The sequence below is a fragment of the Mustela nivalis genome (genome assembly GCF_964662115.1).
Source record: "Mustela nivalis genome assembly, contig: HAP1_SCAFFOLD_2085, whole genome shotgun sequence".
In the NCBI taxonomy this organism is placed as follows: domain Eukaryota; kingdom Metazoa; phylum Chordata; class Mammalia; order Carnivora; family Mustelidae; genus Mustela; species Mustela nivalis.
In genome coordinates, this window is record NW_028134579.1 from 1 (window position 1) to 13,617 (window position 13,617).

The 13,617-nt window shown below is 47.4% G+C and overlaps 1 protein-coding gene across 2 annotated transcripts; it reads right to left on the reverse strand.

Annotated features, from left to right (window-relative positions):
- Nucleotides 1-1,066: 1,066 nt before the first annotated feature.
- On the reverse strand, nt 1,067-11,051 carry LOC309858242 (peroxisomal membrane protein 4-like). 2 transcript variants are annotated; one of them, XM_082750914.1, is made up of 4 exons: nt 10,846-11,051; nt 4,588-4,650; nt 2,202-2,400; nt 1,067-1,422 (listed from the first exon to the last, which is right to left on the reverse strand). In XM_082750914.1, exons 1-4 carry the CDS (start codon nt 10,956-10,958, stop codon nt 1,405-1,407), a joined length of 393 nt encoding a protein of 130 aa, XP_082607040.1. In that variant the 5' UTR covers nt 10,959-11,051; the 3' UTR covers nt 1,067-1,404. The 2 variants fall into 2 exon arrangements, with proteins under 2 accessions (XP_082607040.1, XP_082607039.1); XM_082750913.1 differs by lacking the exon at nt 1,067-1,422 and having other exon boundaries at nt 2,001-2,400.
- Between the last annotated feature and the right edge of the window lie 2,566 nt (nt 11,052-13,617).

Genomic DNA, 13,617 nt, shown 5'->3' on the forward strand with positions numbered 1-13,617 from the left:
CTCAAATGAATAAATAAATAAAATCTTAAAAAAAAAAAAATGGATGGGGCACCTGGCCTGGCTCAGTAGGTGGAACATGCAACTCTTGATCTGGGGGTTCTGAGTTTGATTCTCACATTGGCTACAGAGAGTACAAAATACTTAAAAATAAAAATCTTAAAAAAACTTAACCATTGGGTTAAGTGGGTTAAAGCCTCTGCCTTCAGCTCAGGTCATGATCTCAGGGTCCTGGGATCGAGTCCCGCATTGGGCTCTCTGCTCTGCAGGGAGCCTGCTTCCTCCTCTTTCTCTGCCTCCTCTCTGCCTACTTATGATCTCTGTCTGTCAAATAAATAAATAAAAATCTTTAAAAAAACAAAACAAAACAAAACTTAAACATGCATGTATCATATGACCCAGCAACTGGACTCTTGGGCATTTATTCCGGAGTAATGAAAACCTATGGTCACCCAAAAACTTGTACAAGAATATTCTTAGCTGTATTTCTAATAGCCAAGAGCTGGAAACAACCCAGATGTCCGTCGGTGGGTGGATGTTTAAACAAAGTGTGGGGCGTCCATGCCCTGGCATGAACTATCGATACACACACAACTTGGATGAATTTCTAGGGAATTATGCTGCGTGAAAAAGCCAAACACCAAAGGTTATATACTTCAATGACTCTACTTACATAACATCTTTGATATAACAAAATTTTAGCAATGGAGGTCAGGGTAGTTGTTACCCGGGGTCAGGGAAAGGAAGGGAGGTAAAAGGAGATGCTATGCCCAGGATTCCTAGTCCCTAGAAGTTCACAGACCAGTGACATTTCTAACCAAAAAAAAAACAAAAAAAACAAAACAAAAAACAAAAAGCCCCCCAAAACCCTTGGGAAACTTTCTCAAAATTCAAAATGCTCACATCTATAGATTCCATAGTTCTGTGGTAAGGGAATTTCAGATGGATTGACACATAGCCAAACAAAGATGTAGACGAATGTGTGTGTGTGTCCTGGCAAAAGACTACAGACCCTCTAAGCGTCCATCCAGAGGAGACGGGGGAAATCAAGGCCAGTCGAGTCACACAATGGAGAGCTCTGCTGGTGTTAAAAAGAATGACGGACTGACAAGAAAGATTTCCTAAATACATCATTCTGTGAAGAAAGAGTGTGGTGTGATCTCATTGGTGAAAAACTCCTGGTGGGTACAGATACTAGCACAGACAATTTTTGAAGGGGCACACAAGACACAGTTAAAGTGGGAGGTCTGGGTGGCTCAGTGGGTTAAACCTCTGCCTTCAGCTCAGGTCGCGATCTCAGGGTCCAGGGACCAAGGCCATGTGGGGCTTAGAAGCTCAGCAAGGAGTCTGCTTCTTTCTCTCCCTCTGCCCCTAGGTTCATGCTTTCTCTTTCAAATAAATAAAATCTTAAAGAAAAAAAAAAGGCTTAAAAAAAAAAAAAAAAAAAGGACACAGTTAAAGTATTCCTGGACAGCGGTTTGAGAATTGGAGGGGGATGGGAGCTTTCTTTTCAATTTATTTTCTAATTTTATTATGATACACCCCAAGCACCTAGAAGTGCCCCAGACATACAGAGGGTGCTTAATCTGTATTTTAAAAAATATTTTATTTATTTGACAGACAGAGATCACAAGTAGGCAGAGAGGCAGGCAGAGAGACTGAGAGGGGGAAGCAGGCTCCTTGCTGAGCAGAGCACCCGATGTGGGACTCAATCCCAGAACCCTGGGACCATGATCTGAGCCGAAGGCAGAGACTTTAACCCATTGAGCCACCCAGGCGCCTCTGCATTTTTAAAATGCGAAAATAAACCACGGTTTTTATAATTTGAAAGTACTTAATAAATTGGAGGGAGGCAGAGGGAGGGGCTACCAACTTTTCATGTCACCCAAGAAGGATTTTAAAACAACAACTAGGGGGCGCATGGATCGTTCAGTTGTTAAACTTCTGCCTTTGGCTCAGTTCATGATCCCAGGGTCCTAGAATCGAGTCCTACACAGGCTCCATGCTCAGTAGGGAGTCTGCTTCTCCCTCTCTCTCCCCACTGTTCCCCCTGCTTGTGCTCTCTCTGTCTGTCAAATAAATAAATAAAATCTTAAAAAAAACCCTCATCTTTTGTGACCGCCACCCCGAATTCTATACCCAGACCACAATCTTCCTGTCCCAGCCTCTGCACCCCGAGCCCCATCCTGGGGAAGGGTCTTTACCTGGCTGTTGATGTTATTGTTACCTCCAAACACCATCAAGCCCCCGATGAAGGCGGCCAGGAACGAGTGCACCTGGTAGGTCTCGCCCTGCACGCGGGCCTGCAGGGCGCAGAGGCCCTTATAGGTGAACACAAAGCAGGCCAGGCTCCGGGAGTGGGTGTACGTGGCTTGCAGAATGGCTCGCAGCTTCTCCCGGAGGCTGCACAAACACAGGGACCCCTAGTGAGTGTGGGCCCAACTGCCCCGAGGGCATTCTCCCCCTGGGCATGCAAACCTGAGCGAGCAGGTGGCCCAGGCTCATTCAGCCCCAGGCCTCTAGCTTCTATGTCCTCAGCCTTGACTCCAGGTCACTTCCTCAGAGAGCCTAGCCTGACTATCCTGTCTTCCTTTACCTTCACAGCTCTTCCACTGGCTGACACTTATAGGCTTATTCTCCTCCGGCTCCCACCCCACCGCAGTGGAAGCTACCAGAGGGTGGTGTCTACACCTGGCTTGTTGATCCCCAGGGCCCAGAACAGGGCCTGGCACCTAGTAGGTGCTCAGTAAATTACTTTTTGCCATGAACATGTGAAGACATGAAGGAGGGAGTAAGGGAGAGCCTACTATGTACTGGAACTAGGGATAGGATTCTGAGGAAGAAAGCTTCCTGCCTTCATAAGGTATATGATGTAATGGGAGAGACAAACATAAATTATCACAAAGCAAAGGTCAAACTTTCACCCTGACTAGAGATGACTCTGGGATCCGAAGGATGAGGACTCAATGAGATGGAGAGGGGAGAGGGGTTGCATCCTAGGCAGAGGGATCAGCATGTGCAAAGGTCCGGAGGAGAGACAGAGAGTGGGGAGTAAAGGAACAGAGAGAAACCAAGGCCTGACCAGAGAATGTGGTGGGGAAAGAATGTGAGGAGAGGTGGGGACATGCAGTTTTGTCTTTATCCTGAGAAAAGTGCCCATGTAAGTCAGGAAAGGATTCTATTTATCCTTTAAAAATTAAGTCACTAGGGGGCAGTGAGAGAACACAGGGAGAAGGGCAGCGTGTACTCTGGGAGGTCAATTCAAGGATCCTGCAATCAGGTGCTCTCACGGCTAGATGAGGGCCTTGAGAGGGTCTACTGGAACCTGTGGACATCTGCCTGGTGAGTGAGGACAGCCAGGAGTCAGCTGGTTCTCGCCTCAGAGGAATATGAGCCTGGTATTGCCAGTTCTCTTATTTTTTAACCTTTATTTTATTTTATTATTTTTTATTTTTTTTGAGTAAACGCTGTGACCAACATGGGGCTCCAACTCATGATTCAAGATCGAGTCCCATGCTTTACTGACTGAGTCAGCCAGATGCCTCTAGTGTTGCCAGTTCTAATGCAAGAAAGGTGGATTTCCCAGTTAACTGCTGGTGCTAATCTTGCCTTCAAAATGTTTCTAGGGACACCTGGGTGGCTCAGCCGGTTAAGCTTGTGCCTTCCACTCAGGTCTTGATCCCGGGGTCCTGGGACCCAGCCCTGGGTCAGTCTCTTTACTCATGCGGAGTCTGCTTCTCCCTCTCCCTCCGCCCCTCCCCCTGCTTGTGCTCACACTCTCAAATAATTAAAATCTAATAAATAAATAAATAAATAAATACAGGGAACCATTCTAAATAAAAATACGAAAAGAGAAAATCTTGCGAGCGGGAATTGGCCAAGAGACTGTCCACATGCGCTTGTTCTAAGCGCCAGGTGAGGCTACAGATGTTAAAAACCAGGCCACGGAGTGGTTTCCTGAGAAGTGTCCCGAGGGGAAAGCAATGGCGGATGGAGGAAGGCCGAGATGTTTGAGGGAGCCGGATAGTCACGGACAGTTCTCCCAAGTTAGTGCTCCTCACATGAATGGTATGCATTGCCAACAGGGAAATAAAGGTGGGGTGAAGAGGAAAGGGCGCGCCTGTAGGGGGTTACTGCATGAGCAAACGTGGTGGTGGAGCCACACGTGGCGTGGCCGGGAGTCCCAGGAGCCGGGAGCACTCCAAGGGGCCGGAAGGGAGGAATGTGGGCATACAGCGGCACCCAGGCAGCAGAGGGACTTTTTTTTTTTTAAGTTTTTATTTTAATATAGTGAACAGACACTGTTATATTAGTTTCAGGTGTATAATACAGTGATTCAACATCTCCATGCATCAGCCAGCGCTCAACACTAGTTGGAGAGGGCCTTTGAAGGAAGGAAGCTGGGCTTCTCCGGAGGACCGTGGGAGCACGGGGAGTTTTTGAGTAGGACTCATAGGATCAGAGTTGTACTTGTGGAGGTGGTGGGCGGGGGGGCGGCTGGACCTGACTAGGAAGCTAGTGCAAGGGTCCTGGCACCGAGGGCTGACTGCACTCTCCCCCAGTCTGGGGGTGTGCAGAGGGGGTGGGTACCTGCCACTCCGGAAGAGAAAGGTCATGACCAGCGCGTGAGGGCCCCGGATTTTGGCTCCGTAGCTGTAGAAATGAAAGGAAACAGTTACTATGGATGGCATCACTGCCTCACAGTTTCTTTCCGGGCTCTCTGATGCCTTGTCCCCTCATCCCCCACCCCCTTCAGCCCTAATCCTAACGTCACCCTGGAAGGGGAGATAATGCTGGCTTTCCAGTTGGATCTGGGTTCAAATTCCAGCTCTGACACCTTCTTGGTAGTGGGGCCTCAGGCCTGCTATTCAACTTCTCTGAGCCTCGGTTTGCCTAACAGCCAAAGGGGATGTCAGGCTAGAGGGTGGTTATAATTTCAATGAAAGGGGACAATGTGTGGCAAAGGCCTTCATCACCCCGCCCAATTGGCAGTGTAGAGTTGCTCCCTCGGGAACTCCTCAGCCTTCAAGTCTCAGGGGCGCCTCTGTGGAGGCTTCTTACCCACCAGACCAGGTTAGGGCAGTATTTCCAAGACCACAGAGCTCCAAGCTTCTCTGCGGTGTTTTACAGTCCTGCGTTAATGACTCAATTACTCCTAGTTTCTTTCTGTTCTGATTAGTTCTTTCCTCCCCTAGATGGCAGGCATTGTGAGGGACTGTGTTTGATGTGTCCTCTGCAGAGTCCCCAGCACCTTGCATGGTGCTCGATGTATAATAATGTGCTCCATACAGGATTGCTGACTGATTCTGGAGCAGCCCTTAATTATTTGTGAGGGAAGGTAATTTCTGGAAGGTTCTACCTTTAGCTTGGTCTATCTTAAAGTTAATAAATTCTCTACAACAGTTGCTGAGTAACCTCGTACTTCCTTCTACCTATTCAAAATGTACCTCTTTCCAACTATGATACACAAGAGGACCTCAGCTTTCTAAAAAGGGATTAAAAAAAAAAAAACTGGAAGGAAATAATGCCACAATTGTTATTAGCAATGTTTCCTGAGCCAGAGGAATACGGGAAATTACTTTTGTCTTATTTTTTTTTTTAACTTCTCCATATTTCTGAAATGATCTGTAATGGTTAAACATTGCTTTTAAAATTAAAATAACTGAGGGGTGCCTGGGTGGCTTCAGTCAGTTGAACATCTGACTCTTGATTATGCCTCAGGTCATGATCTGATGGTGAGACACTCCCCACACTCAGGGCACTCAGAAAGGAGTCTGCTTGAGATTCTCTCTGTCCCTCTTCCTCTGCCCCTCCCCACTGGGTGCTCGCCCTCTCTCTCTAAAATAAATAAATCAATCTTTTTAAAAAATTAAAATAATTGAAATAAACTTTTTTTTTTTTTTTAAAGTAGGCTCCATGCCCAAGGTGGGACTTGAACTCATAACCTTAAGATCAACGGCTCCAAATGAACTCCCAACTGAGCCAGGCAGGTGTCCCAGAACAGACATTTTAAGTGTTACAGAAATGCCTCTTTTTAAGACTCAAACCTCTTCCCCGATTCTCCTTTTACCTCCTCATTTGAACAACTGGGGATTTCGTGAGCATGTATACATTCTCCTTCATTGTTTTTTTGTTGGTTTTTCAAAGATTTTATCTTTAAATAATCACACCCAATGTGGAGCTCGAACTCAGAACCCCGACATCAAGTTGCATTGCTCTACTGACTGAGCCAGCCAGGCGCCCCCATTGTTTTAACTATACTCAAGTGGGTAGTGGAAAGGAAATCCTGTATATTTGTTGCCAAAGCCCTGCCACTTTTTGCTGTATGAACTTGGATAAATCACTTAACCTCTCTGCCTCCTTTCTCCCTCCAGCAAAAAGTATTCTCTGTTTCCGAGTTGCTTCTAGCAATTAAGGACATAGCACATGTCAAAGTTCTAGTTCAACCAACACTAGTGCCTCTTCCTTTCTTATTTTTTATTGGACTCCCTCTGTCCCCACCAAGTTCTCCAGCTCTAGGTCCTGATCTTGCCAAGCTACAAGGTCTAAAAATCCTTGATGGCCTCCTGACACACATGACCAGGAGCTATGTATTGTTGTCATATGAGTATCTGTGACTATTCATCACAGGCTTGTTAGAAACCGCAAAAGACCAGAAGCAAACTCATGTCCACCCACAGGGGCTTTCGGATGAATAAATAATGGTCCCACCACTGAGTGGAATGCTACACAGATGTGAGAGGCTGACACAGCTCTATGTGCACTGCTGGAACGAGATTAATAAAATGTCAAATTGTGTAAAATGAAGTAATTCATAAACCTAAATTATTTCAAAATAAAACTTAAAGGTATGGGGAATATTACATGTATCTGCTTGTATCTGCAGACAATATTTCTGGAGGGAGACATGAGACTGGACACAGGTGGCACCTCCAGGGAGGGGGACTCGGTGACAGAGGAATGGAGTGGGCAGGACTTCATAGCCTGACTTTTTTTTAAAGTAGGCTTCTTTCCCATTGTGGGGCTTGAACTCAGAATCCTGAGATCAGAATCACATGCTCCACTGACTGAGCCAGCCACGTGTCCCAAAGCATCTAACTTTTTATGCCTTTTCTGAATGTTACCTAATTTTTTTTTTTAAAGAATGTATTTATTTATTTGACAGAGAGAGATCACAAGTAGGCAGAGAGGTAGGCAGAGAGAGAGAGAGGAGGAAGCAGGCTCCCCGCTGAGCAGAGAGCCCGATGCAGGACTCGATCCCAGGACCCTGGGATCATGACCTGAGCCTAAGGCAGTGGCTTAACCCACTGAGCCACCCAGGCGCCCCTGTTACCTAATTTTTTAAAGAAGATTTTATGTATTTATTTGAAAGAGGGAGAGTGAGAGAGAACATGAGCTGGGGGAGAGGCAGATGGAGAGGGAGAGGCAGACTTCCCCACTGAGCAGGGAGCCCAATGCGGGGTTGGATCCTGGGACACTGGGATTAAGACCTGAGCTGAAGGCAGACACTCAACCAACTGAGCCACCCAGGCATCTCTGAATGTTACCTAAATTTTTTTTTTAAGATTTTATTTTTAGGGGCACCTGAGTGGCTTGGTTGGTCAAGCATCTACCTTTGGCTCAGGTCATAGTCTCAGGGTTCTGGGATGGAGCCCCACATTGGGCTTCCAGCTCAGTGGGGAGCCTGCTTCTCCTTTTTCCCACCCACCTCTCTCCCTTGCCACCCCCCTTCCCAGCTCATGCTCTCTTTCTCTCTCAATAAATTAAATCTTAAAAAAAAAAAAAAGATTTTATGTTTAAGTAATCTCCACCCAACACAGGCGAGCCAGCCTGGAGATCAGGAGTCGTATGCTCCACTGACTGAGCCAGCCAGGTGCCCCTAATGTTACCTAATTTTTAAAAATACAAATTAAAGGGGCTCCTGGGTAGCTCAGTGGGTTAAGTGTCTACCTTCGTCCTAGGTCATGATCCTGGGGTCACACCTGTATCAGTGTATCAGCCTCTCTGCTCAGTGGGGAGTCTGCTTCTTCTTCTCCCTCTGCGTACTGCTGTGCCTACTTGTGCTCTCTCTGTCAAATAAAAAAATAAAATCTTTAAAAAAAATGCAAATCAAATTTGTAAATGTTAATGTGTTGAAGCCAGAATCTTATTGCTGAATTGCTCATCTTATCCTCTAGCTAGCAGTGGGCAGGAACCCCATTCTGGCAAGCTGTCTCCCTCCCCTCCTCCAAAGTTATATCTCTTTCCCCTGTACAAAGAGACCCTCAGCCTCCGCCAGCTCTCCAGAGTGAAAAGAGTCCTTCCTTATTCCCCAGACACAAGTGGAATAGTGTCCCCAACACTGTACATCTGCCAGGCCCCATTCCCAGAGCCCTCAAACACAGGTGGGAGCCAGTTGATACCATTCACAGGATTATTCTATGTCCTGAAAAAAGGGATGTGCATGGGATGCCTGGGCGGCTCAGTCTGTTAAGCATCTGCCTGCAGGTCAGGTCATGATTCCAGCATCCTGGGATCAAGCCCCACATCAGGCTCTCTGCTCAGGGAAGCCCACTTGTCCCTCTCCCTCTGCTTTTCCCCCTGCTTGTACTCCCTCTGTCAAATAAATAAAGTAAAATTTTTAAAAAGGGATGCGCAGGCTTTAAAAGGATTTAAAGGACATAATGACAGGTGCAATGTGATGTCTGGGAGGCGTCTAGTCTCAGCAAACTAACATTTAGGGAGAACATTTAGGGAGTAGCTAGGACAATTTCACTATTAACTGGACAGTAGTCAACATTATAGGATTATTATTAATTTATAAAGTATAATCATGATAATTTAGCCATATACGAAAATGCTCTTACTTATAGAGATGCACACTTACATAGTTAGGAGTGGAAATCAGTGAGTTCAACTTTACAAAGCTCCTATGACTTAGTCGTCCAAGTCTGCCTCCCTGAACGGATGGCCTCTCTGCACAAATAGCATATTCTTTTCCACCTCCAGGCCTTTGTTCAAACAGTCCCTCTGCTTCGGTTGCCCTTCTACTTCTGGCAAATTACAACTTGCCCTTCAAAACAACAATCACCTCCTCTGTAAAACATGCCTGGTACTGCCACAGTACTTTAAAGACAAATCTCACTAGGACCTTGGACTCTAGGTCCTTACAGATGGTCATGATGTCTTAGCACTGAACCATAATGGGATCACTGCCTTAGAGCACTGCACTTGGGTGAGGCTGTTTCCATTTTACAGAGGATGACACTGAGGCCAGAAGAGATGAAGGCACCTAGCTTTGAAATGAAGGAACTGGGCCTGAAAAGGGCCTTACCTTAGCAAGTGACTACCCTGGCTGGAAGGGTCCCGTAAAGACAACTGGGTTGAATGTAGGTGTACAAAGCTAGCATTGGGCAACAACCACTTGCGGCTACTGTATGATTCATTTTCATCTCTGTTTTGTCCTAAGAATACCTTGGCAAAGGGCCACTGATGTTATCCCACCTTAGTCACAGTTAAGCATGGCTGATAAAGTCTTCAGGCCCAGTTGGAACCAATCCTACCTGACTCTGGGTTCTCACGGAAGCCAAGAGCCTGGCATTGCAGTAAGGGGCCCCAGCATGATGTAAGTATTATTACCAGCCCCATTTTATAGAAAGTGAGGGTCAGACAGGCTAACTGACTTGCTCGCAATCACACAGGTAGGGGCGCCTGGGTGGCTCAGTCAGTTAAGTGTCTGCCTTCAGCTCAGGTCATGATCTCAGGGTCCTGGGATTGAGTCCTACATCGGTCTCCCTGCTCCGTGGGGAGCCTGCTTCTCCCTCTCCCTCTGCTTGTGTGCTTTCTGTCAAATCCATAAATCTTTTTTTTTCCTTAAGATTTTATTATTTATTTGACAGAGAGAGATCACAGGTAGACAGAGAGGCAGGCAGAGAGAGAGAGGGAAGCAGGCTCCCCGCTGAGCAGAGAGCCTGATGCAGGACTCGATCCCAGGACCCCGAGATCATGACCTGAGCCGAAGGCATTGGCCCAACCCACTGAGCCACCCAGGTGCCCCCAAATCCATAAATCTTAAAACAAAACAAAACACTACACAGGTAGGTGGCACCAAGATTGGAACAGAGGCAGCCCAGAGGCACTCTCACCGCCCTGGCATGCTCCTCTAACTAGCATGTCAACTCCAAGAGGACAAGTCTTTGTACAGTTTGCTGCATCACTAGTTCTGGCACATCAGAACATCAGGGAGCTCTCCTGCAGTTACCAGCCAGGTGAAATGACCCCAAGACCTCCTTTCCAGCAGATCGGATGGCCAGGATATAATCAATATCCAGCAAATAGCTGCACCATCTTTTACAGTCATTGCAAAAGGCTTATGCTCCAGGAGTCTTCTGGGCCGGATGGGGACTTAGAGCTAGAGTCATACAGATGAGTAGTGAGAAACGGGATGTGAGTCCACAGGCAGCTTAATGCACATACACACAATGCGCCACTGGCCTGCTAGAGGCCAGTGGCCACTTCTCATTGTGCCGATGGGACTGTTAAAGCCAAACAGACCCAAGGTCACAAAGCAGGGGGGTAGGGGCGGCCCAAACGAGGGAATACAAGGAATGGAGTGGGAGGTGGTCAAGGCATGTGTGCCAGGTTGCAAAGCACAGAGGACCCAGAAACAGCTTAATGGGAGCCCCAGCTCAGAAGGCGCTGGGAACCCCAAATCCCCAGCGCCCACTGTGCAGAGAGTGCACACCGAGGCCTAGAGACACACCAGGGCTGCTCAAGGGCACACAGAATGGCAACGGGCCCCGAACCCGCTTCTCCGACCTGAGCAGGACCCATCCCTCTGCCCGGGCCCAGCCCAACGGCCCCACTCACACTGCCCCGTTCCGGAAGCCCTTAAGCATGGCCAACGCAGCGTGGTAGCGGCGCTTGCGCAACAGTGCGTTGACCGCATGGAGCAGAGCTCGCATCTGCCGCGGGACCGCCATAGTGCGAGAGGCGCGCGGGGTAGGGGCGAGCCGCAGGACCAGCACTGACAGCCTCGGGTTCCGGCGGCACAGCAGGCTGCTCTAGACAGGGCAGCCGGGTCTTTGGGCTCATAGGCTGCGTCTGCTGTCACTCCTACGGGAAGCGCCAATCAAATGGCTCACTCATCTCACACGGGGAACGAGAGGTCTGACTGGAAGAGTGGGGGAGTTTGTAACCAATCACAACGGGCTCCGCCCACCTAGCTCCAAGGAACGCCAGAATAGCACACCTGGGTTTGTCCAACCCGGTAGCCTGTTTGCTTCGTGCTTGGCAGGAGATATGTCACTTGAACGCTTGAAAGGTTTTCTGAAAGAGGAGCCACCCTCCCTAGAATCGAGAGGGTGACACTGGGAGGAGCCAGGTCTCTTCTCTACCCAAGACTGTCCCGATTGGGTAACAGTGCTCCTAGCAAACTTCTTCGGGCATAACTCACATGATATCTCAGGGGCTCCCATTTATTCTTCAAATCCAAACTACTTCCCCCGGCCCACAAGAGAGACTATCATCTGGCCCCTGCTTCCTTCTCTGACCTCATACCCTGTCACTTGCCCCCTCACTCCTCTCCAGTCCAAATGGCCTGCCTGCTTGCCGTTCCTTGAGCATGCCAAGAAGGCTCCTGTCTCAGCGCCTTTGCACCTAGAATTTTCCTAACTGGGATTCATTATCGGCATGGCGGGCTCCTTTTTAGTCTTCAGGTTTCAGATCAAATGCCACCTCTTCAGAGAGGGTTTCCTAGATGTCCCATCTAAAGTAGCTGATCCCTTTTATTTCCTTCGTATAACTTTTCACTCTTTGAAATCATTTGTTTGCTTCATGTCCATCGTCTGTTGCCCCTACCAGGCTGTAAATTCCATGACCGTAGAAACTTTGTCTGTCTTGTTCTCTGCTGTAATCCCAGCACTTAGCACATGGTGGGTGTCCAACATATGTTTGTTGAAGCAGTACAGTTTGGGGTTGACATCTTCCAGAGTACTGGTGGGTGGAATTTATGTGTTATCACTGTGTGGAGTTGTCATTGGATAACAGCTACATGTTGAGTGGTGGCTGTGGTTTGGGAGGGTATCCCCTAGTACTTGGGTCATGTTATATTTATCTGGGATATTATTGCCTGGGTCAGTGTCAGAAGACGGTGTCAGAGGTCAGTGAAGGAAGAATTATACTTGGCATATTTTAGCACTGAAACTGTATTCCCTTTCTTTTCCTTTCCTTTCCTTCTCCCTTTCTTCCTTTTCAGTAATAGTGGACTGGCTTATTCAGGTAATCCTTCCTCTGAAAATGGTGGCAATGCTACATTAAAATATAAAAATATCCTCTGAAGAACACTGAAAGGTTTGTAGTTAACTGTCTTCTCCTTGTGTCTTCATATGGTCTTCTCTGTACATACTTGGGTCCAAATTTCCTCTTAGGGCCCCAGTCATACTAGATAGAACCCACTTATATAACCTCACTTAGTCTTAAATACTTCTTTTAAAGGCCCAATATCCAAATACAGTCACATTCTGGGGTACTAGGGGTTAGAATGTCAACATATGAATTCTGGGGGGACACAATTCAGCCCATAGCAACCATGTTTTGCTGTCTCCTACCAATGCCAATGAACAAGATGTCAGCGCCCAGCTATGCAAGTCCTCACTTCCTTTCCCTTGCAGCTGGGAATCTGGTTTAAGCTGCTCTTGAGTTCTCTCCCCATGGAGAAGTTAACATTTCTGGGGTGGCTGGAGCACTCATTGTGGAAGGGGACACTGGAAGTTTCCCAAACTTTCCTTCCTCCCTACTTGGCTCCATGCCTAGAATTACCATGTTAGGTATACCAGGAGTCTCTAAGCTGTGTAAGGAAACAGGACCTAGGACTGACAGATCTGGGTAGATGAGGAGATGGAGGCGAGGAGCAGAAAGTTCAGAGCAGGGCTCAGCCCGAATGGGGAGCCTGTTGGAGATGGATTCTACATCCCTGAAAACTCATTCAGTTGCTCTGTCAGTCAACTGCATTTCTCAGGTTAATCTGTGTCAGGCTCTGAGTTCCAACCAGAAGGGTGAAGTACCTCCGGAGCTTGAGAGCTCCTATTGAGGGGGGGTGGAAGGAAGGGGGATTTCCAAGAGAAGTATCACGTGAAAGCAGTAGTACCAGGTACTGTGAGAAACAGGAACAGCAATGGAGAGAAGGATCCTATCCAGGCAGATCAAGGAAAGATTTTAGAGGAGGCACAAAGGCAAGCTTGTGGTGTTCCAGTGAGGGTGGAAGAACAGCATTTTGGTAAGACAGAGCAAAATTTGCGAAGGCCTGAAGAAGAAATAAAAATCAACTATGTGCCTGTACACCTGGATATATGGAAATATATGGAAAACTACCAAGACTTGTGTTACTGGAAACTTTTACAGTCCAGTGCCGCCTCCCATCACCCTCAGAACTAAATCTCAACCCTCACAATGGCTTGTCTGTTTCTCCATCCTCATCCTCCTGTACCCATACCTCACTTATTACCCTCAGTTGTTCCTTTACAGTCCTTGGTCTTCTTTCATTTAGAACTCAGGGTCTTTGCACTTGCCTAAAATGATACAGCCAAAGAGTTCCACATGTTTCCTTCCTCCATATGACTCCATTTCAATTCTCAAGTCTAC

Excerpts from the sequence above, each read along its gene's own strand:
- LOC309858242 (XM_082750913.1), bottom strand. The coding sequence starts at position 10,958 with ATGGCGGTCCCGCGGCAGATGCGAGCTCTGCTCCATGCGGTCAACGCA. Across the intron at positions 4,651-10,845 it reads GGCTTCCGGAACGGGGCAGT|CTACGGAGCCAAAATCCGGG; the intron begins GTGAGTGGGGCC and ends TCATTTCTACAG. Across the intron at positions 2,401-4,587 it reads TTTCTCTTCCGGAGTGGCAG|CCTCCGGGAGAAGCTGCGAG; the intron begins GTACCCACCCCC and ends GTGTTTGTGCAG.